Source organism: Callithrix jacchus, chromosome 10 (assembly GCF_049354715.1).
Source record: "Callithrix jacchus isolate 240 chromosome 10, calJac240_pri, whole genome shotgun sequence".
NCBI classification, from domain to species: Eukaryota; Metazoa; Chordata; class Mammalia; order Primates; family Cebidae; genus Callithrix; species Callithrix jacchus.
In genome coordinates this window covers 128,933,813-128,957,493 of record NC_133511.1, presented here as the reverse complement: position 1 = coordinate 128,957,493, position 23,681 = coordinate 128,933,813, and the positions used below count along the sequence as shown (strand labels likewise).

The 23,681-nt window shown below is 62.7% G+C and overlaps 2 protein-coding genes and 1 long non-coding RNA gene across 5 annotated transcripts in view; 1 reads left to right on the top strand and 2 right to left on the bottom strand.

Annotated features, from left to right (window-relative positions):
• The window catches only part of LOC118145682 (uncharacterized), an 18,855-nt gene extending 17,375 nt beyond the window's left edge, over window positions 1-1,480 (bottom strand). The window contains exon 1 of the mRNA XM_035264400.3: window positions 1,220-1,480. The gene's annotated coding sequence lies outside the window, so the exon portion shown is untranslated. The remainder of the gene's footprint in view (window positions 1-1,219) is intronic.
• Window positions 29-23,681, top strand: SLC67A1 (solute carrier family 67 member 1). 3 transcript variants are annotated; one of them, XM_035263708.3, is made up of 12 exons: window positions 29-109; window positions 884-1,159; window positions 1,907-2,098; window positions 5,195-5,292; window positions 6,441-6,601; window positions 6,844-6,976; window positions 15,361-15,479; window positions 16,629-16,736; window positions 18,011-18,111; window positions 20,133-20,234; window positions 20,455-20,575; window positions 23,445-23,681. In XM_035263708.3, the coding sequence occupies exons 1-12, from the start codon at window positions 29-31 to the stop codon at window positions 23,630-23,632; spliced, it is 1,680 nt and encodes a 559-aa protein (XP_035119599.1). In that variant the 3' UTR covers window positions 23,633-23,681. The 3 variants fall into 3 exon arrangements, with proteins under 3 accessions (XP_035119599.1, XP_035119600.1, XP_078197887.1); XM_035263709.3 differs by lacking the exon at window positions 1,907-2,098; XM_078341761.1 differs by lacking the exon at window positions 1,907-2,098 and having other exon boundaries at window positions 29-502.
• LOC128929016 (uncharacterized) lies at window positions 6,180-10,411 on the bottom strand. The gene is made up of 2 exons (XR_008474859.2): window positions 10,368-10,411; window positions 6,180-7,561 (listed from the first exon to the last, which is right to left on the bottom strand). It is a non-coding gene; the product is annotated as an uncharacterized LOC128929016 (long non-coding RNA).

Here is a 23,681-nt window from a genome sequence, read left to right as displayed (position 1 = left end):
GCCTCCGCGAGGGCGGGGCCGGGGCTCTATGCGGAAGGACCGGTGCCCAGGTCAGCAGGAGAGCTCACCCCACCGGCACCCGTGCCCAAGCCCACCCCTGCGAAGGCAGGTACCCAAGCACACCCCGGCGAGGGCGGCCCCTGAGCCCCGAAACCCGAACTCCGGAGCAGCGTCGCTCCTCTGCCCAGTGAGGTGCCCCCGACGTGCCTGCTGGGGCTGCCCTGCCTTCCTGCACCCGGGAGCTCCCGTCCTGCCCCACCGGCCCAGATGTGCAGTCAGGTGTTAATGTGGCAAATTTTGGGGAAGGCTTCAGCAGGCGCAAAATCCAGTACCCACCAGTTAGACGCCAGCAGGGGAAGGGCGGGACAGACAGCACCCTGCTGTGGGAGGTGAGGCAGCTGCTGCCTGGCCTGGGGAGCCTGCAAGACTGCGCTCTCTCCCCTACACACTCCAAGACCAATCCAGAAGCCCCTTGGAGCTCTGGCTGCTGCCACAGAGGAAGGTAAGCCTTCCCTGAGAGCCGTGTTGGGGACAGGGCCACTGTAGGCCTAAGGAGGACCCCCAGGCACAGGGACCCAAATCATCCCTCTGGCCACAGAAGGCTCTGATATTTGAGCTGCATACAGTCACCCCTCCGAGCCCCTGCCTCTCTCTAAAAGTGGGGCATGGCACCTTCCTGTGTCAGGCATCCAGCCACTGAGCCGGGCACGGAGGCTGGCCCAGGAGCAGTGTGTCCCTGCCTCCCCTCCCATGGAGGCTATGTGCCTGGAGACCAGCAGTTGTCAAAAGTGGAGAAGGTGGGGGGCACCTGATGGGTCCTCTGAGGTCCAGGTGGCAGGAGAGCCCTGCTGTGGGGGTCCTGCAGCACTGTCCTCTCTTGCAGGCAAGGCTGCGGGGGTGCTGCCTGGGACCCAGTGACTCAGCACCCCCGCCCAGATCAACTGGACTTTTGGCCCCTGCTCCGCCAGCCTCCTGCTTGGATCTCTCCTGGGTCTTACTGCGGCACCTGCCCAGGATGCAGGGAGCTTGGGCTCCCAGGGACCAGGGCCAGTCCCACAGCAGGATGGGCGCTCTGGACCGGCCCTTGGTCATCCTGCTCACCTATGTGCTGGCCACCATCGAGTTTACCTGCCTCTTCATGCAGTTCTCCATTGTACCAGTGAGTAACATGCCCCAGCCCCTGCTGCCCCAGCCAGGGCTGCCCCCCTGTTCCTCCTACCTTCCATCTGGGCGGTGGCAGAGAGTGGGGGCTTCATGCTGCCAGGGCCCCTCCCGGTTGGGACCCCACGCCATGCTTAAGCTGAGTAAGTTAAGGGACCCAGGCTTCTGCCTCTGGACCCCCGTCAGCACATCCTGCATTCTGGCTGCAGTCCCAGCCCCCGGGAGAAGCCGTGGGGAGCCGCCCCACTTCGCTCCGGGGGCAGCACCTCCCAGAGCCCCGCTAGTGCATAGCTCCTCCTGCCTCTCACCAGCAGCCTTTGCCCTCTGGAGTTCCTGCCCCAAGGGTTGGTCAATCCTGCCTGGACTCTGGCACATCGTCCTTCGGAGAGGCTCTCCCTGCCTTGCCGCCGGCTGATGTCTCCCCACTCCATCCTCCTGGGCCCTTGTCCACTAAGTGATCTGTGGTGGCAAACTGATCTCAAGCTTTTTCTTTCTTTCTTTCTTTCTTTTGAGATGGAGTTTCGCTCTTGTTACCCAGGCTGGAGTGCAATGGCGTGATCTCGGCTCACCGCAACCTCCACCTCCTGGGTTCAGGCAATTCTCCTGCCTCAGCCTCCCGAGTAGCTGGGATTACAGGCACGCGCCACCATGCCCAGCTAATTTTTTGTATTTTTAGTAGAGATGGGGTTTCACCATGTTGACCAGGATGGTCTCGATCTCTTGACCTCGTGATCCACCCGCCTAGGCCTCCCAAAGTGCTGGGATTACAGGCGTGAGCCACCGCGCCCGGCCGATCTCAAGCTTTTTCATGAAGGAGAGAGAAGGCAGTTTTACCTCAGCATCTCCGTTGCCACGTGCGGAAACATTTCATCGGCAAAGTCACGCTAGTTTGCGGTACCATTCAGCGGCCTGGAGCACAGTGTGTGGCTCTGACGCTGTGAGTGCGGTGATGAAGTCATCTTCACCATGTCTGGAGAGGCTTGGGAACAACGTCGCACATCGCCAAGAAGCACAGGCAGAGTCGGGGCCAAACTAGGGCCTTTCGACGTTTGCTTCTGGGAAGCCCGGCCCTCCTCCTCTGAGCCCTCAGAGCCTGGACCTGGGCATCTGGGTGGGAGTGGGGATGGCACAGGCTTCCAGCCCAATGATGAGCATAAGGATCCCTCTCCGCCGTGCCTCGGAGCCCAGCCCACTCCCACTAAATGGCCTGGGTCAGGCCCTGAATCTCCTCCTCAGCAGTGGGGAAGCCTGGGCGGGAGCCCTGGTTTTCTCATCATAAAATGTGTTATAACAGTCCTTACCTGTGGGGTGGTGTGGGCCAGAGTGAGAAGTCACAGCCCTTTCACCAGCTGGGCACAGACAGGTGGAGTGGCTTTGGCTGGCCACGCACACTCATGGGGAGGGGCATGTTTTCACTCAGTAACTCGCACTGGGCCCAGGAGCTGACCCTGATGTCACAGCCTGCAGTACTACAGAGCATAAAGTCCCCAACAACCCACACCCTGGTGCTGAGCAAGATGACCGTCCACAGCAAACACACAGGGACTGCAGCGGGAAGGGGTGGGGTCGTCCCCGTGGAGAAGGCAACCTTGGAGCAGGGCTTGAAGGAAGCAGGAGAGGCCCGGGGCAGTAGAGCGGCCAGAGTGGCTGGAGTGGACAGGCTGAGGCCAGAATGGGACCACACTCTACCTGCCACTCAAAGGACTCGGCTGGGGATGGCTGCGGGGAGGTAACAGGTGGCTGGAGTTGGCATGTGTTGTCGAGGGATTGCAGGGGGTGTCAGTCGAAGTGGGCTTGGGAGCCCTGAAGATTTGGGCTTGAGCCCGAAGGAAGGAGAGTGGACAGGAGGAGAGGCAGTCTTTGGGGAAAGATGGGAGCCCAGCTGGGGACGGGTTGAGTCTGAGACGATTTTAGTGGAGAGCCGAAGGAAGCTGGCACAAGGCAGTTCAGCACAGAGGCTCCGGGACCCTGCAGCATGGAGGGGGTCGTGGGTGGGCCCCCCCGGAGGGCGGGGAGGCTGAGGTCGGATGAGCTGGGGGAACTGGCAGTGGTGGCCGAGGTGGGGCAAGGGGACCCAGCATGACTCAGAGCAGCAGACCATGGTGGAGGAGGGAGGAAGCCACCGAGACAGTTGTCACTCCAGTGGGAGGTGTGCCAAAGCAGCCCACTGGAAGCAGCAGTGTGGGTCAGCGGGGACTTCGGGGAGGGGGAGGCAGCGGGAGGCGGGGGCCTGCTCCCGGGGCTGGGAGAGGAGAGATGGAATGAGAGGAGGCTGCAAGGGGCAGCAGCTGCTCAGAGCTCTGCCAGGGAATATGTGGGAGTAGCTGTAGGGAGGGTCAAGAAAAGGCAGGAGAAGTAACAGGGGGTGTGATTGCTCCAGTGGGCAACCTCTCCCAGAAGGGGACTGTGCAGAGAAACTGGGAGAAAGGAGCACTGGGAGAAAAGGCTGGGATGTGACTCGGGCAGGAGGATGACGTGGAAGGCCAGGCCAGGCATGGGATGAGGAGCTCAGCATCCTCACATTAGCAGCGGGCGGGAGGGGAGGGATGGAGGAGGCAGAGGTTTACTAGGGGAACGTGGGAGGATTGTCAGGTGAAGCTTACAGACAGAAGTGACCTGGTAGATGGGGGGCTTCCCCAGCGTCGAGGCAGCAGGGGTGGAACTGAAGGAAGGAGTCTGGGGTTGGGGGAGGGAGGGGTTGCTGACTCTCTTGGGACTGAAGTGCACTGGAGAGAATCCGTGTGGACCAAGGGGGACAGAGGAAAGAAGGGGATTGGGACCCCAAGACTGAGCTCTGGGAAAGGTCTAGCGTATGACGGGGGGCAGTGTACTAGCATCTGGGGCTGCTATAACAAAGTATCCAAAGTCAAGGGGGCTTGGAGCCACGAAAGCTTGTCTCACAGTTCAGGAGGCCAGAAGTCTGAGGTCAAAGCCCCCTCTGAACCCCACAGGGGAGGGTCCCTCCCACCTCTTCCAGCCCCTGGGAGCTCAGACTTCCCTTGGCTTGTGGCCTCATCGCCCCGAATCCCTGTGGGTTTTCACAAAGTCATCTCTCCGAGCGTGTCTGTGTCCCAAATTCCCCTTCCACTGAGGACACCGGTCACATTAGATCAGGGCCCTCCCTCATGTCCTTGCTGTAACCTATTAACTCTGGAAGACCCCATTTCCTTAGAGTCGCATTCTGAGGTTCTGAGGCTTAAGACATATGAATTTGGGAGTGCACAATTAACCCATGGTGACATCACTGGAAGGAGGGTCAGGGACTCAGAGGCAGGGGCCGGGGGAGGAGCGGCTCCTGGGGAGAATGAGGGCAGTGATAGGAGGGGTGTCCCTGGGAGGGATGCTGTCACGGGCCTACCCCTCCCGAGGAGCTGAGGGGCTGGGGCCTCACAAAGCAGACTGTCCTTCGGGGCAATGGGCCACCTCCTGGAGGTCATTCAGGGGCTTTGGGATAATCTGTTGCTGGCCAGGACAGTGCTGCTGGCTTCCCTACAAAGTTTTGAATGAATGAAGACAAAATGGTGGGGGTCAGGTGCCTCTCTGAGGTGTACCCCACAGAGGGGAAGGACCCTAGAGGCCACCGTGGGCTCCCGCCTAGGAGAGAAGTAGGGTCCTTCGGGGAAGGGCCCGTCGACCTTCACATTGTGTAGTCAACAGAGCCCGGGCCCTCTGTTCCCTCCCCCCACTGCCCATCGGGGACCCCAGATTCCAAGTCCTGCAGCCTTTCCTAGCACCTCCCCACAGGCTCACCATCAGTTCCCTCCTCCCCCACCCCTGGCCCATCGGGAACCCCAGATTCCGGGTCCTGCGGTCTTTCCTGGCCCCTCCCCACAGGCTCACCATCAGTTCCCTCCTCCCCCACCCCTGGCCCATCGGGAACCCCAGATTCCGGGTCCTGCGGTCTTTCCTGGCCCCTCCCCACAGGCTCACCATCAGTTCCCTCCTCCCCCACCCCTGGCCCATCGGGAACCCCAGATTCCGGGTCCTGCGGTCTTTCCTGGCCCCTCCCCACAGGCTCACTCCTGTGTTTCAGTACCTGTCTCGGAAACTGGGCCTGGATTCCATTGCCTTCGGCTACCTGCAAACCATCTTCGGGGTGCTGCAGCTGCTGTGTGGGCCGGTGTTTGGCAGGTACAGTGTGTGTGTGCAGGGGGCTCTCCCCACAATGACCCAGGTCCTCTCAGACACCATGGCCGGGACCAGCCAGGTTCCCCAACCCCACACCAGACCCCACTGGGATAATGGCACTCCTGTGTCACAGCCTGATGGGAGTGCAGAAGAGCTTTGGCCCCTGCTAGGTTCCCTGGGTGTCCCACCCCACGCTTTCCGTAATCCTGGCCATAGCCAGAGAGACAGTGTGATTGGTGAACACCTCATGGCCGTAAGCACCCAACCCATAGGCCTGCCAGGGCCAAGCAGGAGGGACTCTGGGGGCCCCATACACCCCGGGTCTCAGTGCTACCGGAACACTAAGCTCCGGACAGCACAGGGACATCCTCCCACAAGCCACATCGGACAGAGCAGTAAGGGTCAGAGCAGCCCCTTAGGGGTTGGTAGAAATGAAGCAGTGCCTTAGGCAGCAGACCAGCAGCGGTCTCTGGGAGGGCTTCCGCTGGCCCGGAGCGGGAGGGAGAAAGGAGCTGGGAAACAGTCTGTAAAACTCAGGCCCATCCCTTGGCCACCTGCAATTCTGACTTTTCTTTTTCTTTCTTTACTTTTCGCTTTTCTTTTCTTTTTCGAGACGGAGTTTTGCTCTTGTCACCCAGCCGGAATGCAGTGGTGCAGTGGTGTGATCTCAGCTCACTGCAACCTCCGCCTCCCAGGTTCAAGCGACTCTCCCGACTTAGCCTCCCAAGTAGCTGGGATTACAGGCACCTGCCACCATGCCTGGCTAATTTTTGCATAGACAGGGTTTCACCATGTTGGCCAGGCTGGTCTCGAACTGCTGACCTCAGGTGATCCACCCACCTGGGCCTCCCAAAGTGCTGGGATTGCAGGCATGAACCACCGCACCCAGCCAGGATTCCATCATTTATTTTACACGGAGTTGATCTTTCCCGTGGGTCAGTCTCGACGCTCAGTGAAGCTGTCTGCACACAGCCCCACTGGGACGCTGGGGAAACTGAGGCCCTGAGAGGAGGGAGGCCTCCCAGCAGCCACCCAGGCTCTCAGGCCATTCGTCCCCATCTGCACTCCGGCCTTCCGGGTTAGCCCCTGGGCAAGGGGAAGAGGGACCCTGACTGCCTCCATGAGGGTCTGACCCGCCCTTCGGGCCCCAGGTTCGCAGACCAGCGTGGGGCACGGGCAGCGCTCACCCTCTCCTTCTTGGCGGCCTTGGCACTCTACCTGCTCCTGGTGGCCGCCTCCAGCCCAGCCCTGCCTGGGGTCTACCTGCTCTTCGCCTCCCGCCTGCCTGGGGCACTCATGCACACGATGCCAGGTAGGCCCGGGGGCTGGGGGACAGGTGGGGCCGGGGCGGGGGCAACCTGGGAGGACCGGGCCACTGCTAGGGAGGTCGGCGTGCGGATGGGGTCTGGCCCTGAGGGCTGGACAGGGGTTGGGGGTGACGTCAGTGTGGCTTGTGGAGGGGCAGGTGGAGGTGGAAGGGGTTGAGGGAGGTGGGTCGTGGTGAAGGGTACAGCGAGGGGCTTTCACTACTCAGCCCCCCTGTCCCCTCCCCAGCCGCCCAGATGGTCATCACCGACCTGCTGGCACCCGAGGAACGGCCTGCGGCCCTGGGCCGGCTGGGCCTCTGCTTCGGAGGCGGCGTCATCCTCGGCTCCCTGCTGGGTGGGACCCTGATCTCTGCGTATGGGTGAGTGGAGGGGCCGAGATGGAGGCTTCGGGGTCAGGACGCCCTCGGCCCCCTCTCAACCTCGGTTTCCCCTTTTGCTTGTCTGGCAGGCTGGGCTGGGAACTGGGGGCACAGGTGGCCATGTGGCATGGCTGCAGGGACACCTGGCCCCATGCAAGGCCTAGGCCTGACCTCCCAGGCTGGCCCTCGATGGGTCTCAGTGATGTCCTAGTGCTGGCCGGGGTGCCACTGAAGCTGTCTGTGCACAGCCTCACTGGGACACTGGGGAAACTGAGGCCCTAAGAGGAGGGAAGCCCCCCAGCAGCCTCCTGCTGGGGTCTGGGATGCTACGGCAGCCGGGCTGAGCTGTTGGATGGTAGCCAGAGCGGACAGTGGCCAGGAGGCCGGAGGGAGCATGAGCATGGGGGGGAGTGGGCTTCCCACTCACCTCCTGACAGTCCCTTGCCAGCTGTCTCTGGAGGCTGCAAGGGTGGCTGTGCCTGAGAGGGTTCCCCAGGGAGAGGGGCTGCAGCAGGACTCTGGCAGGAGGATCCATGGATCTGCTGTCTCCTGATGTCAGCTCTTCCTGACTCAGTTTCCTCAGCTCTGAAATGTAAATCCTGATAGGAGGGGAATGGTCCTGGGAGGGTAGATGAAGTTACAGCTGTGCCCCTTCCCCCGGCTTGTATTCTATACCCAGGGTCTTCCCAGGCCCTGACCCCCACCCTCTGCTGGCCTGTGAGTTTCTCTGAGGCTCCATCTGGCGTGGAGCCTTCCTGGCATCTGAACTCCCACACACTGGGGGTGCCCCTCAGCATGAGGCCAGCACTTATGTGGACACCAGGCTCTCCAGCCCTGGATGAGCTGATGGCAGTTCCCAGGCCAGACGCCCCCTAGGGGCTGCAGCCTGGGCTCCCCAGGACCTCAAGGCAAAACCCAACCATGGTGGAGGCAGCTGTGTGCTGGCACAGCCCCAGCGCAGGGAGGTCTCAACGGCCTTGTTAGCGCCTCTCCTTCTCTGCAGGTCGCTAGTGCTTCACTGGGGGCCTTAAGTGAGGCCCTGAGCGTTCTTCCAGCGTTTTCATGAGAGGCTGCGCTTCTGACTGATGGCTGCTGCTGGCCGTGAGCGGGACGGTGGTGGGGGGTGAGCAGTTTGTCTACTCAGGGATGTTTTCTGAACACCTGATTGGTGCCCCCAGGATGACCACGATGGTGAACAGCACAGGCTGAGTCCCTGGGCTGAAGTGAATGTGATACGAATTCCCATAACGTCAGCTGAGCTACATGGAGCAGAAAGTCACAAAGCAGGACTGGGGGTTCAGTGGACAGGGTCACTGGGGACTGTGAGCAGGTGCCATCTGAGTCGAGGCCCGAATCGGGTGGGAGAGGCGAAGAAGCCACGGTGCAGAGACCTGGGCGTGGAGACCAGGAGGCTGTGCAGCTGGAGGGAGGGAGGAGGGGCAGGCGCCAGGCTGGGGCACCCTGGGTGGCACAGCAGGGGTGAGATGGGGGCTGGACACCCCTGCAGGGAGACCGGTAGGGCAGCCACTTTGCCAGCCAAGGATGGTGGCCAGACTGGAGGTGAGTGGTGGGAGAGGGCAGAGGGCGGACTCTGGCTTGGCTTTGCCAATGGGCGGGATGTGGGGGTGAACTCAAGATGGCAATGCCAAAGCCATGTCTGCACCTGGGGCTGGTCCCGGGGAGCCTGGCAGCCTTGCACAGAGGCCCGAGCAGCCTGAGGCGCCACCGGGATTTGGGTCTTGTTCAGGCCCAGACAGGGTGCTTGTTGAGCACTCAAGGGAGCTGCTGAGTAGGGACCCAGATAAGGGAGAGAAATAGGGCAGGTCTTCAGGTGTGGAAGGCCCGGAACTACTCACTGAGCACTCGTGTTTTGGGGCTGGGAGGCGAGGAGGGAGAACAGAGAGGATGAGGAGGGAGCACTTTCCGGGAGTCAAGGGCTGAGGGGTTCGAGGGGGGCAGGGACCTGGGCCTCTACTGCTGGTGGCCAAGGAAGGCACAGTGACCCAGTGTCTGCAGCAGGGCAGCCATCCCCAGGTGCCGGTGCCAGCCGCAGGAGCCTCATGCAATAGACAGGTCCAGGGAAACAAGGAGACAGGAGAAGGGTCGGGGAGTTGAGCTGTAAGCAGGGCAGAGGAGGGTTCTGGGGGCTTTGCTCAGGGAGGAGGAGCCCTGAGGAGGCGCCCCAGGTAAAGAGGAGGGCTGATGTGGGAGCTGAGCACAGGGCTGGTGGGGTGTCCCTGGAGGATGGGGCCCAGGGCACCTGTGTGGGCAGCAGTGGCGGGACTGCAGGGACGGCTTCCCCTGAGGCCAGGAGGGTGGCAGTTGTGAGGCATGGGGAGCCGGCACCACCCAGGGCCTGTCTTTCGAGGGTGGCTGGGGTGAGTGGGGGTGTGAGCAGGGCACAGGGAGGAGTGCTGGGCCCTGGCAGGTGGCCGAGCTGGGCAGCCGCTCTCCCATGGTGCTGCCCACCCCGGGGACTCTGCTGGCTCGGGGCCCAGCCACCTGTTGCTGTCTTCTTCCCGTCCTCACCTAGGAAATGGGCCCTCCCGCACCCTCACTCTCCCAGAGGGATGCTTGGAGGGTCCAAGCTGGTTCGCACAGCGGGGCCAACACGCTGGAGCAGCTCAGCACGCATGCCTCCTGCAGGCCCGCCTCCCAGGCCATGGGTCCCTCCCGTCTCTCCTGTCCTTTCCCTGTCCCCACTGCTGACCGAGCACACCATTCACATCCCTCTCCCTCCCTCCGGCCGCCAAGACAGCCCCTCCCCCTACCCACGCCTGCCAGTGTGTTCCATTGGCTTCCCTGCCTCCATTCATCCCAGGACCCCAGGCACTCTACATCCTTGACGTTTCGTCACCAGGCCAGCTATGACAGTTCCTTTGATGGATGGGGAAACTGAGGCCTGGGAGATGGTGAGACTACCTCCATAGCCCTCCCGGTCCCTGTCCAAGGCTCAGGTGGTGTGGGACTCCCTCAGGATCCTCACACCACACCCAAGACTCAGGGCACTGTATGGGCCTATGGGAAAGCTGGCTGCCCAGAGTGGTGGTGGGAGGGCTGCGGGGGTAAACTCGTGGCTGGAACTCTGCCTTTGTCCAACCCAGATGGGGAGAGGGAGGCCCACATCTCCTCTTCAGGGGCTCACCGAAGGCAGTGAGGCCAGTGCCACCCAGACTCCGAGGCCTCGTGCCCCATGGCAAGGGCCAGCCCCCTGGCCTCCTCAGTCTGGCAGCCCCCAGCCAGCTCTGGCTCCTGGCCTAGCCAGGGGCAGGAGCCTGGTGCAGCTGTGAACGCCCCTCCTCACAGCCTTCCTGCCCTTCCTTGATGGAAACCAGGGCACAGCACACATGGGGTCTTCCTCCCTGCCCACCCACCTGTGTATCCCATTCACCTGAAAGGCTCCAGTCCTGTCTCGTCCGCACCCACCTGGGCAGCAGGTAGGAGGAGGAAGTGGACTTGGCACCCACAGGCTGTGGGGGCAGGCACTTGTATAACTGGTTTGGGCCCAGCCTCTGGAGCCCAGGGCTGAGAGACCAGGCTGGCCTGGGGAGGGACCCAAGACCTGAGTCACTGCACACACGCTGGGTGTGGGGGTGGCTCTATGACTCATGTTCTGAGCCCAGACCCTCACAGCCTGGGGAGGGATGGAGAGAGCCATAGAGTCCTCCCTGCATCAGACAGCGGGGAGCCCTGCAGCGTTTGCCTTCTCTGGGTGGACAGGCGGCCACCAGGGCAATGCCCATGCCATGGGGGAGCCAGTACCCAGACAAGAAGAAACGAGGAGCCAGGGGTGCTGGCGCTCAGAGAGGCAGGACGAGGTGGGAAGGGAGGGGAGCAGCGCCACACATGACTCGGGGCACCCCAAGCACTGAGCAGAAGCTGAGGGGTGCAGAGGTGTCTGTAACAGGGCACCTGCTGTGTGGGGGAGGCAGGGGTTGACAGGCAGTGGAGGGGGCAGCAGGATATGGGGGACCCGGGCCCACCCCCACCCCAGCTGGGTGGAGCTAGGACTGTGGAGGGACATAGCAGAGCCAGAGAGGCAGGAGCCCCCAGAGCCAGAGAGGCAGGAGCCCTAGAGCCAGAGAGGCAGGAGCCCCCAGAGCCAGAGAGGCAGGAGCCCCCAGAGCCAGAGAGGCAGGAGCCCCCAGAGCCAGAGAGGCAGGAGCCCTAGAGCCAGAGAGGCAGGAGTCCTAGAGCCAGAGAGGCAGGAGCCCTAGAGCCAGAGAGGCAGGAGCCCCCAGAGCCAGAGAGGCAGGAGCCCCAGAGCCAGAGAGGCAGGAGCCCTAGAGCCAGAGAGGCAGGAGCCCTAGAGCCAGAGAGGCAGGAGCCCCCAGAGCCAGAGAGGCAGGAGCCCTAGAGCCAGAGAGGCAGGAGCCCTAGAGCCAGAGAGGCAGGAGTCCTAGAGCCAGAGAGGCAGGAGCCCTAGAGCCAGAGAGGCAGGAGCCCTAGAGCCAGAGAGGCAGGAGCCCCCAGAGCCAGAGAGGCAGGAGCCCCCAGAGCCAGAGAGGCAGGAGTCCTAGAGCCAGAGAGGCAGGAGCCCTAGAGCCAGAGAGGCAGGAGCCCCCAGAGCCAGAGAGGCAGGAGCACCCAGAGCCAGAGAGGCAGGAGTCCTAGAGCCAGAGAGGCAGGAGCCCTAGAGCCAGAGAGGCAGGAGCCCCCAGAGCCAGAGAGGCAGGAGCCCCCAGAGCCAGAGAGGCAGGAGCCTCCAGAGCCAGAGAGGCAGGAGCCCCCAGAGCCAGAGAGGCAGGAGCCCCCAGAGCCAGAGAGGCAGGAGCCCTAGAGCCAGAGAGGCAGGAGCCCCCAGAGCCAGAGAGGCAGGAGCCCCCAGAGCCAGAGAGGCAGGAGCCCCCAGAGCCAGAGAGGCAGGAGCCCCCAGAGCCAGAGAGGCAGGAGCCCTAGAGCCAGAGAGGCAGGAGCCCCCAGAGCCAGAGAGGCAGGAGCCCTAGAGCCAGAGAGGCAGGAGCCCCCAGAGCCAGAGAGGCAGGAGCCCCCAGAGCCAGAGAGGCTCAGCTGTTGCCTTGTCCGAGTGCTTCCCAGGGCCTGGGGCACTCTGGCTCTTTCCGTTCTTTCCCCAGCGGGGAGGGAGCAGGCCCCACCGAGATGGTCCCGGCCCTGCTGTCCCTCAGAACAGCCTGGGGAGCAGCGGCCGAGCTGGACAGGCCTCCTGCTGGCCCTGAGTCACTCCAGATCCCATTTGGGGAAAGAGGAGCTTGTGGCTTGGCTGAAGGGCTGTGTGTTTGGGGAGTGGGGGGACCAGGTACTGGGAGACACGAGGACTGGGAGGGGTGAGGCCAGAGGGGCCTGTAGGACCTTCTGGAGCACCCTGGAAGCCAGAAGGCAGCTGAGCTCGGCGTGTCCCTGCAAGATTCTTGTTTTCAGATGTGGTTCTAACTACAGCATTGTGGGGCAGGCAGGGGTGACTTGTCCCAGCCCTGGGCTGGATGTCAGGGATGCTCTGGGCACCCCATGCCCCATCCTCTTGTGACCCAGGGGTCGCATGAAGCTAAGTCCCAGCTGACCCAGCCTCGCCCCTCCCGTGGGTTCGCTCCTGGCAGCAGGATGACCTGGGCACCTGCTGTCACCTCTCAGAGCCTCAGAGCAAGGTGAGGCTAGATGAGGCTTGTCACTGGAGACCGTACAGGAGCTAGACCAGCAGAGGTTCCTGGAGACGCCGCTGAAAGGCAGCTCCACTCCCTGCTGTCTGGGCAGCATGCAGGTGGGCTGGGTCCTGCAGGTCCAGAGGGGCCCCAGGACAGGGGGTGAGCAGCAGGGCCGGCCCAGCTCTCATTTGCATAAGAGGAAATGAGGTCGCCCAGCAGGTGAGCTGAGGAGGAGGGGACAAAGACCAATTAAGCTGTCCCCGCCTTCCTGATTGTGGCTCCATTGATAAAAGCGTTGGATGCGCCCCTGGAAGCCAGCGTGCCCCTGCTTCTGGGCAGGTCAGGGTGAGGTTGAGGGGGGCTGAGCAGAAGGGGCTGCCTGCATTGTGCGAATGGAACGTTGATTCAATGGTCCTGGGGGATGACCAGGCTGTGGGGGCGGGCGAGGCATGCAGAGGCCCTGGGGCTGAGGCCGGCATGCTGGATGTCCTTCCCACTCCTGGCAGTTCGTGTGGGGGGAGCAGGAGAGAGCCCTGACTGGGGAAGGACAGCCCAAGTCTCCCCCAGCAGCCATCGGTGGCCGCTGGCACAGTTTCGGGCCCTGACTCACTCCTGGGGCCCTCCAGGGCTCCCCAGCCCCAGGCTCTCCTGTTGCCCACAGCAGCGCTGGCCTTGGGTTCTCCCGCCACCACTCAAGGGCCTGGCTCCCTGCCACCACGCCTTGCTTGTCACCAGCCTCCCAAAATAGCCATCGAAGTGGCGCCTCTGCTCCTGTGCACTTCTGGGGCATCTGGCAAAGAAGGCAGGTTTTGCCCCTGCCCAGCCAGACCCTGAGCTGTGACGTGCAGGCCTCTAAGGCCAGGGTCCCAAAGAGAGGTCCCTTCTCTCTGGTGCTGGCTACAGGAGCCAGGCATCCCTCCCACACCACACATCCGTGCCTGCTGGCTGCAGGGACAAGCTGTGGGGCCGGAGCCCAGCCAGGTCCTTTCCCTGGCATTTTCCCAAAGAAAGGGCCCAATCGTGTGGAAACCCAGCAGCCAGAAAGCCCAAGTATATGGCGCCCCGGGGGCCATGGGTGCTGGGCGGGGGGGGAGGGTCAGAGCTGCCTTGATGGATTGATGGGGCAGCGGCACAGGTGGGGTGGATGTGTGCTGGCACCCCTACCCCCACCCATGTGAGCTCAGGGGTCGCGCCTGAGAAATGAGAGCTGGCCAGTGCCCAGACTGTGTACCCAGAGGTGGCCCACTGGCTGTCCTAGTCAGCGAGGCACCAAGTCCCTTCCTTGCTCTGGCAAATGGGTACATGTTTGCACGTGTGTGTGTGCATGTGTATGTGTGCGTGTGTGCACGCACGTGTGTGTGCGTGTGTTGGCGCATGCGCGTGCATGTGTGCATGTGTGTGTGCACGTGTGCTTGCGTGTGTGTGTGCATGTGTGTGTGCACGTGTGTGCGTGTGTGTGTGCATGTGACTCTGGTGAGGAGGGGCGGAGAAAAGGGCTTTCTTTGAACTTGGTGGAGACACACTGGTCTGTGGCTGGCCGTGTTTTCGGGTGCAAGGGCACCTTCCAGGACCCTGACTCCTACTTATGTCTGTGCCCTGAGGCCCGGACCAGGGTGGATTTGGGGGCTCTGCTGAGGTTGGGGCAGAACCTGTGCTGCCTGTGTGATCGGCTCACACATTTGTCCCATCATCTAATGATCACTGCGGTCTCAGTGCAGGGTCCAACCTCAGCCCACTGCCTCAGGGACGAGTCTAGCAGCGGGTAAAGTGAGTCTTTCTCACATGGCATGCTGTAATGGGAAGGAGGGCTGGGGCCTCACCGAGAAGGGCCCTTGCAGGCTGTTTAGGAGTTTGCTTAGCTGCTTTGAGGGAGGCTGTGGTGGTCAGGCCTAGAGGCCTTACAGCCAGGCTCAGTGGGAAGCCCCCAGTTTCCTCCTGCCTCTCCCTGAGCAGAGGTGGCTGGCTCAGCCCCCAGGAGGCAATGGTGACAAAACAGCCCACTCCAGGCCCCTGTGTTTCCAGGTGACAAGGCCTGCTGGTTCCTTCCAGGGGAATCCCAGGCCAAGTTTCCAGGTGGGGACTCATGGCAGGGAAGCTGACGGGAGAGCCAGAGTCACAGGCCTTGGCGGTGGCCCAGGAGGTGGGAAGGTGGCCGAGCAGCCTGAGATGCAGATCCGGGGCATTGCAAGTCTCTGGAATGAACCCCAGCCCAAAGCTCTCTTCAAACCCAGCTGCACCCACTCTAGAAAGTGGGGAGGGGTCCTGTCAGGAGGGGAGGCAGTTTCTGAGGGCCCGCTAAGTGCCAGGCCTGCCCTTGCCCCCACTGGGAAGGCAGGGTGACCATCCCCATAACACAGCACGGGTGCCCAGGTCTTGGAGAGCCCCTCCCAGGGACACGCACGCCAGACTTGCCCGTTGGAGCCTCTCCCGACATTGGCTAGTGTGGGAGCTGCTGTTCCTGGGAGGATGTGCCACCTACCCCAGGCGCCCAGCAGCCTGGCTGCCACACCTGGCACCCACAGGGGCTGCCAGGGCCTGGGTGCCATGGCGAGGGCCAGGGATAGTGCATGCTTCACCGGTTCCTTCATCCACCACTGAGTAAATGTCCTCTGAGGGTCCTGGTCCCGAGTCTTTAGGTCACAGACTGTGGGGACCTGAGAGGTCAGGCTTGGGCTGCTTTCAGCTGTCGGAGCCATAGTGCGGCCGAAGGCGCAGGTCTCGGGAGGAAGCGGGCGCCTAGGTCCTGGGACCCTCGCCCTGTGCAGCCAATGCTATTGCCCGCAGGATTCAGTGCCCAGCCATCCTGGCTGCCGTGGCCACCCTCCTGGGAGCTGTCCTCAGCTTCACCTGCATCCCCACCAGCACCAAAGGGGCCAGAACAGATGCCCAGGCTCCACCACCAGGTAAGCCCCGCCAGGTACACCCTGCCCGGATGCTGGGGCAATAGGAGGCATTGGCTAGGCCTGTGTGCTCCAGCCAAGGGGCACGGGGCAGGAGGGGAATCTGGAGGGGGGCTACTCACACCCTCCTGCCTTCCTTGAACCCCTTCCGGCTGCCAACTTCATAGGAGCCAAATGAGGTGTGGTCATGAAAAGGTGGAAGTGAGGGTCAGACAGGCAGGGAGACCCAGATGGGGAAGGCGCTAAGAGGGGAGGCCCAGGAGGGACCCCCAACAGGATGGGTGGGCTGGCAAGGCTCCCGAGGCTCCAGATGCCCAGGGAGATGCGAGGGTGCTCCCCCAGGCACATGATCGGTGGAGGACAGAGGATGGTTAGGCGGGTCTCAGGAAGAAAGGCTGGGGCTCACCAGAGGAAGTCCCCTCAAGGGTGGCCCCCTGCTGAGCCTGGCCCCTACATATGGGACACATGGCAGGGCCCGTGCCTCTATGCCTACGGACTAACAGCCCAGCCTGGGATGGAGGAACCCACCTGGGGCCATTCTGGGACAGAAGGCTGTGATGGAATTAACCCAGAAGGTCCAGAGGAAGGACTGGGTGGAGCTAGGGCTGTGGCGGGACATAGCAGAGCCAGAGAGGCAGGAGCCCCCAGGGCAGTGGGCAGCAGCCCCCAGGGCAGCGGGCCAGAGGAATTCATAAGCCCGGCGGGGGACCCGCAGCACCACACTCAGAGGTGTCCAGCGGACCAGGGCATGGTGGTGACTTGTGAGCACAGAGTGGCATGGCATTGCCGTTGTCATCCTCTGGGCTGCTGGCCAGGTCACGCTCTGCCCAGGCCCCAGGCCAGGACCTTACAGGAAGCAGCTGCTGGTCCCTTGTTCAGGGGCTGCTGTGCACAGAGAATGTTTTTCCTGAGTGCCTCTGGGGATTCGGGGGGCCCTAGGCACGCGTGGAAGTGTGCTGAGTGGTGGTGCCCACCTCGGGGCTGGGAACATCACCAGCTCTCATACCCACGAGCAAGCGGCACTGAAGCCAGGGAGAAAGATGTACCCTGGCAGGCAGAACAGAGGCCTGGGAGCAGTGAAGCCTGCAGCCGGGTGAGGGGTGGGCATCGGCACCGTGGCCTCCGCAGGCCTGACTGGCCTCTCCCTGCCAGGCAGCCCCTGGGCCAGTGTGTTTGACCTGAAGGCCATTGCCAGCCTGCTGCGGCTGCCAGACGTCCCAAGGATCTTCCTGGTCAAGGTGGCCTCCAATTTCCCCTCAGGTGAGCCTCAACTGCCACCGGCCGCAGCCAGAGCCTGGCAGAGTTCCAGCTGTGGCCAGGGCCCAGCCCTTCCTCTGGCCTGTGCCCCTCAGGTCCACGCAGAGGTGGTAGCACAGGCAGGAGCAGGAGGAAGGCAGAAAAGGGTCTTTCCCACCTCCCTGCAGCCCCTCCACACCGTGAACCTGCAGACCTCAGGGCGGGTCCCCACAGGCAGAGGGCCTGGCTCTCCGCTCTCCATGGGGACCCACCCTGGGATCTGCAGTGCACCCCTCAGCTCTCATCCTCATACCCTGTGGCCCCACATCCTCTTGGGGCAGCCTGAGACGCAGGGAAGCAAGTATGAGTGTCAGCACCGCCTCTGAAGCACGCTGGCCCACACAGCAGATCCTAGGGTGTCACGGACCAGAGAGAACAGCGAGCCGTGGACAAGCCCATGGGCAGCCCCGTCTCTCAGAAGTTCCGTCCAGGGTCCTCTAACTGGGATGCCAGGAAGCAGGATGGAGAACGGGCCCTTGACCTCCAATTGCCCCAGCCTCTGTCCCACCCAGCCCGCCTAGGCAGGCTCTTTTGATTCTCAAAACTAGAGCCCAAGTCACTAACCTCAGGAACAGAAGCCTTTTTTATTTCGAGGCCACTGCCCAGGCTAGAGCGCAGTGGCGTGATCTCAGCTCACTGCAGCCTCCGCCTCCCAGGTTCAAGCAATCCTCCTGTCTCAGCCTCCTGAGCAGCTGGGACTCTAGGGGGTGTTGGTGCACACCTGTAGTCCCAGCTGCTCAGGAGGCTGAGACAGGAGGATTCATTTAAATTTTAAATTTAAAAATTTAAAGTTAATTTAAATTTTTGTAAAGGCAGGGTCTCACTATGTTTTCCAGGCTGGTTTCAAACTCCTGGCCTTAACCAATCCTCCCTCCTCGGCCTCCCAAAGTGCTTGGATTGCAGGCGTGACTTCGTGGGCTTTTATAACAGAGGCCCAGGGTGGGTCTTGGGGCCAAATCCTCCCAAGTAGTCAGCCCTGGGTCCCCCCATTCCAGCGCCTTCCTGCTCACAGTCCAGAGCTTAGCAACCCCTTAGGAGCCACCTTCCACACCAGGGATCCGGCAGAATTCCAGGGAAGGGTCTCACTGGCCTGGCTGGCACCACAGGCCCCTCCCTGAACCAGGCACCGGCCAGGGCCCAGACCCCCTGGCTGATTGGTCAGGCTGCTGAGACAGGAGGGAGACAGGCAAAGGCCAGGGTGCGGTGGTGCTCACGCCTGCTCCTCTGCCCTGGCTCAGGGCTCTTCATGATCATGTTCTCCATCATCTCCATGGACTTCTTCCGGCTGGAGGCTGCCCAGACTGGCTACCTCATGTCCTTCTTCGGGCTCCTCCAGATGGTGAGTGGCACGCAGGGCCTGCTGAGGGCATGGTGAGGGTCTCCAGTGGGGCCAGCCTCTGAGAGTGAACGCTTCTCCCGATAGAGGCTGGGGAGCCCTCAGCCTTCATCCGGCAATGTCAGGGTCCACAGGGAACCAGGCCAGCTGCAGTGGTAAGCATGCTGTGAGGACAGTGGACTCTGGCCCCTGATGCAGCCGGCTGGGGTCTGTGGCAGCCCACCTGTCCACCAGCTGTGTGACCAGAGCAAGTCTCCCAAACTCTCCAAATCCACCCCATGAGGCCAAAGTGCCACCTTGCAGGGTCCTTAGCAGATGAGGTGACCTGACATGGCAAAGCACTTAGACCACTGTGGGCCCCTGTGGAGGTTCCACAGGAGCAAGACGCCAGCGCTCAGAGGCGAGGCTGTCATTGTAGATTGCCCTAAAAGCCTGGCAGCTCTGACGAGGCAGGGGTCCTGTCTGCCAGCCCCCCAGAACTGCTCAGCTCCTGGGCCAGGGCGAGCCCCCTCCGCCGCCAGCTCCTCTGGGCATCTGGACCAGACCCTGGGGTGGTGGGGCAGGTGATGGTGTGCGGCCACCCAGTATGGCTGCCTGACAGCCAGAGTGAGGGAGGGGCTATTCTGGGACCCACCAGGGTGGGGGGCGGGGCTCTCAGCCCCTCTGGAAGCCTGTGGCATTCCTGGCACCTCCAAGCCATTGGCTCTTCAGCCTCTGAGCCCAGGACTAGACAAGTGCTAAAATAGCCTCTCCTGGGAGGGGCTGGTCCCCCACCGTGGGCAGCAAGGGCTTCTGCTTTGAGGTCCACGGGGCCACCCTGGCAGGGTACAAAGAGATAAACAGAAAAACAACAGCAACGACAACAGTGAGAGTCCGGGGCTGGTGCCACGGGGCCTGTTCTGAACAGGCTGTGCCCAGCTCACCGCGGGTAAGACCCTCATCAGACCCTGGCTGAAGCCTGCAGCCAGGATGGACATGGCAGCCCCTGGCCTGTGTCGGGGGCACTTGGGCCTGGCGTGGCTGCAGTGGGGACCCTGCCTGAGACAGACAGAGCTGGGTGGTGACCGACACCATGGAGATGCCCTCGAAGGAACTGGGCTGATGAACCGCCCAGGGCTGGGGAAGGAGCGGGGTGAGGCCTGGGGACCCTGACAGGCAGAGCAGCAGGACAGGAGGCTGAGGCGGGGAGGAGGGGCCCGCAGAGTAGCCTAGCCCCAAGACCGGCCAGGGACAGGCTGCTCTGCTCCAGGTTCAGGTCAAAGCCTGCAGGGCTTCTAAGTTTAAGCTTTTTTAGACTAAATGGGCAAATGGAGGCACAACACACATAAGCATCTGGCGCTGTGACCTCCTCCTAGGTGCATTGCACGGAGTGAAATTTGCCAGCTCCTCCTTTGAAAGCTTTTAAAATCCCAAAACACCCTAAAGTAAAGCAAGTGTGAAAGTAAGGTCTTTAAGTCATTTGTGGTTCAGGTTGGAAGCAGCTTCTGTTCTGCCTGGCAGGACATGGGGAGAGTGGCTGGTCCCCTCCAGAGGTTCTGCGGGCTGGGCCTGCCCTGCAGGTGAATACTGAGCCCAGGGACCCTCCAGCGGGACCACCCCTGCATTCCAGGCATGTTGGCCCAGCTCTCCCTGCTCGGTGGAGGAGCTGAGATGGCCAGATAGGGAGCCTAGCCCTGACCTGGGAGCTGCCCATGGCCAAGCCTGGCCCACTGAGTCCGTCCCTGGGAGCAGCCTGCAGCCCAGCCTGGCCCACCAGGTCCGTCCCTGGTGTCCCTGGTGTGGGCCTTCCTTTCCTCCCTTGTGGAGAGGAGCCCTGTCTCCTCAGGGACCTCGGAGCCATCCTGACACAGTCACTGCTGGCAGGGTGGGGAGAGACCCCAGGGGCTTGCAGATGCTGAGAGGCCTTCTCTGGAGAGGGACCCCACAGGCCAGTCTGGAGGTCCCTGCTGTTGGGGCTGGCCAAGGTCCAGACGGCCCTCCCTCGCCTCTCCCATCCCCACTAATACCCTCTCTGTCTGGTCTAGGTGACCCAGGGCCTCGTCATCGGGTGGCTGAGCAGCCACTTCTCAGAGGAGGCGCTGCTCCGCGCCAGTGTGCTGGTCTTCATCGTGGTGGGCCTGGCCATGGTGAGGGCTCCCCGCTCTGGCCCACTCCCCTGACCCTCTCACTGGGGCAAGGCCACTTTGGACAGTGCCATCTGTGCTTGGGCTCCTGGCCCCCTCCACCCTCCACCGCCACCCAGGGCCAGCCCTTCAGCAGGGGCAGCAGCCAGGGTGGAGAGGGACCGGTAAGACCCTAGGGAGGACCCTGGCCCCACTCAGCTCGGCTCCAACCTGCCCGCCCCAGGCCTCGATGTCCAGCGTCTTCCACTTCTGCCTCCTGGTGCCCGGCCTGGTGTTGAGCCTCTGTACACTCAACGTGGTCACCGACAGCATGCTGACCAAGGCCGTCTCCAGCTCGGACACAGGTGAGCTGCAGCCAGCTGGTGGGCAGCCTCCTCCAGGAAGCCCTAGGAAAAGCCCAGTGGGGGTGGGATGGTCTAGGGGCCTGGGCTCTGGACCAGACCCTGGGGTGGTGGAGCAGGTGATGGTGTGTGGCCACCCAGTATGGCTGCCTGACAGCCAGATCAAGGGAGGGGTTATTCTGGGATCCACCAGGGTGGGGGCGGGGCTCTCAGCCTCTCTAGAAGCCTGTGGCATTCCTGGCACCTCCTTTGGAGTGTGGTGGGTGGGGTGGGGTGGGTGGGATGGGTGCCTGGGGTCTGTGTGGGGTGGGTGGGTGAGAACCTGGGGTCTGTGTGGGTTGGGTGGGGTGGGGTAGATAGGGTGGGGTCCAGGGGTCTGTGTGGGGTGTGTGGGGTAAAAACCTGGGGTCTGTGTGGGGTGGGTGAGGTAGGGAGGGTGGAAGCCTGCGGTCTCTGTGGGGTGGGTAAGGTGGGGGCCTGGGGTCTGTGTGGGATGGGTAAGGTAGGGGCCTGGGGTCTGTGTGGAGTGGGTAAGGTGGGGGCCTGGGGTCTGTGTGGGGTGGGTAAGGTGGGGGGCCTGTGGTCTGTTTGGGGTGGGTAAGGTGGGGGCCTGGGGTCTGTGTGGGGTGTGTGGGGTGGGTGGCCTGTGGTCTGTTTGGGGTGGGTAAGGTGGGGGCCTGGGGTCTGTGTGGAGTGGGTAAGGTGGGGGGCCTGTGGTCTGTGTGGGGTGGGTAAGGTGGGGGCCTGGGGTCTGTGTGGGGTGGGTAAGGTGGGGGGCCTGTGGTCTGTGTGGGGTGGGTAAAGTGGGGGGCCTGTGGTCTGTGTGGGGTGGGTAAGGTGGGGGGCCTGTGGTCTGTGTGGGGTGGGTAAAGTGGGGGGCCTGTGGTCTGTGTGGGGTGGGTAAGGTGGGGGGCCTGTGGTCTGTGTGGGGTGGGTAAAGTGGGGGGCCTGTGGTCTGTGTGGGATGGGTAAGGTGGGGGCCTGCGGCCTGTGTGGGGTGGGTGGGGTGGGTAAGGTGGGGGCCTGGGGCCTGCATGAGACTCCTGCCCACCACCTAGCCCAGCTCGGGGCAGCCCAGGGGCCTGGGAGGGGCTGCCCGGAGGTGGCATTTGGCTTGGTTCTGAGAAGCACCTAAGGGTCTTGCCTTCCAGGCCCAGAAGCCCCAGGGACTTCTGGGCCCTCCTCCAGCACAGTGGGGGGTCACGCAAGTGCTCAGGAACTTCCTGAATGAATGAGTGAATGAATGCACACCATTAAATCCAGAAAGTCCCTAGGCCACTTGGGGGACACAGGGCCCCCCGATATAGACCTCCCTGCCCCCACTTCAGACCTAACTTTCTTTCTTGAAGCCTAAGAAAGCCCCTCATGCAGTCTGGGGATGCCCTGGTCCCAACAGTGCCCAGGCTCCTGCCTCACCCCAGGCGCGGTATGGGCACACAGTGGCCAGTGCAGGGGGCTCCTGGGGGCTGGCAGAGGTCACAGGACTCAGGGAGTCCTTTGGAGTCCTGGAGGTTCTTCCAGGTCTTCCCAGCAGCAGAGCCAGAAAACTCAGGGCACAAGTCTGACCCTCCTTCCAGCTGCCTGTCTGGGAGGTGGCAGCCCAAGGTCTGGAGGTACAGATGTCGGGGGGGCTGCAAAGGGTAGGCCTCTTCTCAGGGCTGCCTGGGAACCTTCAAGGCCTTCTGGGACTGTGACTCCATGGTGCAGGGGCTGGCGCAGGCTGAGCCAGGAGGGCTTCCTGGAGGAGGTTGGGCTGAACTTTGGAGAGGCCAGGAGGAGGGCACAGGAGAGGAAGGCCTGGAGAGCTGAGGAAGAGGGCTCTGGATGCTGAAGGAGGCCAGGCCCAGGCACCACCACCAGCCTGGAAGGGCTGAGATTTCCAACTCCAGGAGACCTGGGCTCTGAAGCCCCTGAAGCCAGTGACCCTCTGGGCACAGGACCAGAGGCAGAGAGTCCTCCCACCTGGAGTCCTGGGGGGTCCTCCCGCTTAGTGAGTGCTGCCCTCCATGTTGCCCCAGTGTTGACAACAGCCATAGATAGTGTCACATGTCTGTCCATGCTGGTGGTAGCTGGCCAGAGGGCTGTGGAGACAGGGTGTCAGGGACAGAGCTAGCTGCTGCACAGGTGGAAGCTATCCGAGGGTCCTGGGGAGCGGCTCAGTCTTGCTGGGGCTGCAGGAGGGGCAGGTGGAGGGGCCGTGTGTGGGCTCCCGAAGCCCCTCCCTGGCCCTGTTGGGGGAGTTCCACGAAGTGGTAGCAGCTCTCCAAGATGGGGCTGCTGGAGGAAGGGCTGATGGCCAGGAGGGGCTGTGGGGTGGGGGCGTCGTGCCCACTCTAAACCCAAGCCCCAGCAGCATCTCAGGCCAGGCTCAGCCTCCCGACTGTATCACCAGCCCTCAGTGGTGGTGTGCATCCTGGGAAAGAGCCGCCCTGACACCCTAGGGCGGGAGGTTCCGGGCCCCAGAAGCAGATGCCATCTCCTGCTGCGGTGACCTGTGGCCCTGTTCCCAGGCTCCTCCTCCACTTAGAAACTTTCTGAGGCAGGGAAGAGATAGCCCAGTGCCCTGGGAAGTGCCCTGTGCTGCCTTCTGCACGGCTGAGTGGTCCTCAGGGAACAGGCACAGTGGGTAGAGACAGCTGCGTTTGCTCCGGAGGCCGGGTGGGTGGCAGGGGGTGGGGGACCGGAGGTTCAAAACCAGCAGGTAGAAAGTCCTGAGGGCTGTTTTCGGGAGCATTTCACCAGACGATGAAGGTGAGGACTGTGCCATGAGGTTGTGGGGGGTTAGGAGCGGCAGCAGGCCATGGCTGTGTCCAGGAAGTGGGCCACTGCCCAGGGAGCTGCCCAGGGCCTGACTCCCCCATCCGCCCTCCAGGGACCATGCTGGGCCTCTGCGCCTCTGTGCAGCCACTGCTCCGAACCCTGGGACCCACACTCGGTGGCCTCCTGTACCGCAGCTTTGGCGTCCCCATCTTTGGCCACGTGCAGATTGCAGTCAATGTCCTTGTCCTCCTGCTCCTCTGGAGAAAGCCTGTGCCCCAGAGGAAGGACAAAGTCCGGTGACCGCTGCCCAGACACAGACTGGCAATAAACTCTTAATAAATCCCTCCGA

Coding starts and splice junctions, on each gene's coding strand:
- SLC67A1 (XM_035263708.3), top strand. CDS start 29: ATGCGGAAGGACCGGTGCCCAGGTCAGCAGGAGAGCTCACCCCACCGG. Junction 6,602..6,843: donor ACTCATGCACACGATGCCAG/GTAGGCCCGGGG, acceptor TCCCCTCCCCAG/CCGCCCAGATGGTCATCACC. Junction 16,737..18,010: donor GGCCTCCAATTTCCCCTCAG/GTGAGCCTCAAC, acceptor GCCCTGGCTCAG/GGCTCTTCATGATCATGTTC.